The sequence below is a fragment of the Arachis duranensis genome, chromosome 1 (genome assembly GCF_000817695.3).
Source record: "Arachis duranensis cultivar V14167 chromosome 1, aradu.V14167.gnm2.J7QH, whole genome shotgun sequence".
Classification (NCBI taxonomy): Eukaryota; Viridiplantae; Streptophyta; class Magnoliopsida; order Fabales; family Fabaceae; genus Arachis; species Arachis duranensis.
Window position 1 is genome coordinate 95,428,182 of NC_029772.3, and position 1,913 is coordinate 95,430,094.

Consider the following 1,913-nt stretch of genomic DNA (forward strand, 5'->3'; position numbering starts at 1 on the left):
GTTATCGGGTACCCAATTACCCGAACCGAACCAATCCGTTCTTAATCGGTTTGGTTTGGTTCAGATACATATACAAAAAAATGTAAATCCAAACCAAAACGAACCAATTATATTTTAATCGGTTCAGTTCTAATTTTATCATGAATCCGAACCAAATTGACCCGTGCTCACCCCTAAGCAAAAGTTGGTTTTCAAGGCTTTGTTGTTGTCATCATCATTGTTGTTGTTCTTAATCTCCAATAAAGAAAATTATGATATCGAGTAAATTGCGTTGAATTACAATATTGTTATCATTGACCAATATGGTTAACATAAAATGGTGTTGTAACAGGAGAAATAAAAATGGAGGATTTCTCATCATGCTGTGCAGGCATAACATTCACTAACGAAATGGCTATGGCCTCTCCATTCTCTTCATTGGAACATGCAATTACGGTTTCCAGAGACATATGGTCCCATAAGTTGAATGTTAGGTCTTGGTTGGAGGCTATATCAGGACGATCTTGTTCTAATGAATACTTGAAAACAGCGAACGAAGCTACTGTGTAGGTCTGTTCATTAGCCACACCCTTAAAAACTTGAGTTAAACATTATTTGAATAATAAGTATTTTAAGTTGATATATTCTTACAACATTTGACCAATGATAGTTGTTACGTTCATGCTAAAATTTGTAGGAACTTCATGAATGGGAAACAATGTACGAGGAGAAATTTGGGTATGTTTTTGTGACATTTGTAGCTGGTAGGACCTCTAAAGACATACTTGTTGAATTAAAGGTTAGAAATAAATTTATAGCATAAAAAGTGAATCACAGAGACACAATATGCTTTACAAAAAAGACCATCAACTATACATTTTATTATGATGCAGACGCGCTTTAATAATTCGCATGTTGTTAAGTTGGAGATTGCTTCAAAAGAGGAATTAAAGTATATAGAACATGCTATTAGAGAGCTTCTTTCCAAAAAATCTGTCCAAACTACCGACGAAGGAGATGATAATAGTTAATTTTGTATTTGTTAATTTTGGAAGTTATCTTCCCATAATTCCGCAATTTTTTTTCTTAATTACACTTTAATGACCTGGAAGTTACCATTTTCTTTTAAGTAGATTTATGTTGTTGGTTGCATGTTCATATATTCAGTGTCACTTGAATATTCAGGCGAAATAATTGATGACACTCTAGATGGAGTAGACATTGATTCAGAAGATGATTTAGATGCTATTACCTCCGGTGGATATGACATCTCCAGGAATGTTGAGCTCAATAAGGTTTCAGAAGAAGACAATAAAACTTTATACACCCAACATAGAGAAGATGATGTACATGCTGCAAAAAAGAGGTTTCGATCTGAACAAGTTGCCATAATTTGGAGATGACTTATCAGATTCTTTATCACTTGACTGCAGTAGATTTGTGACAGAGTATTTCTGGCCAGGTCAATACGATGTTGATGAGAAATTTTGACTCAATACTTGTTTGTCTACTTTAGTAATTCTGATTTTTATGCTCTATTGAACTTTATTTTGACTTTATGAATTCGGACATTCACTTGTTTTTTTTTGTTACCATTTATGCTTGAATACAAACTCAAAATGCGTTGATAGTACAAGAGAAAACCTGATTCGTAAATTTGTTTTTTGTTATTCATTTATAAATATTTTTTTAATTAATGAATTATTTTTTATGTAACACGAAATTGAAAATTTATTTAATGCATTAAGTTGGAGTGTTTGAAACATGTTTTTCAGTAAAAAAAATAGCGAGGACTAAAATAGTTTTAACAAGGCAATGTTTAAACAAAAAAAATTCAAGTTAAAAATAATATTGCAGCGTTAGAAGAAAACCGCTGCAAAACGAGTATCTAAGTATTCACCAACTCGATATTTTGCGGCAGTTACAGCAAAACC

The 1,913-nt window shown here is 32.4% G+C and overlaps 1 protein-coding gene across 1 annotated transcript; it reads left to right on the forward strand.

The window, feature by feature from the left end:
* Positions 1-390: 390 nt before the first annotated feature.
* LOC110276430 (uric acid degradation bifunctional protein TTL-like) lies at positions 391-1,382 on the forward strand. Its single transcript, XM_021133292.1, has 4 exons — positions 391-543; positions 677-778; positions 873-1,005; positions 1,147-1,382. The coding sequence occupies exons 1-4, from the start codon at positions 391-393 to the stop codon at positions 1,380-1,382; spliced, it is 624 nt and encodes a 207-aa protein (XP_020988951.1).
* Positions 1,383-1,913: the final 531 nt, after the last annotated feature.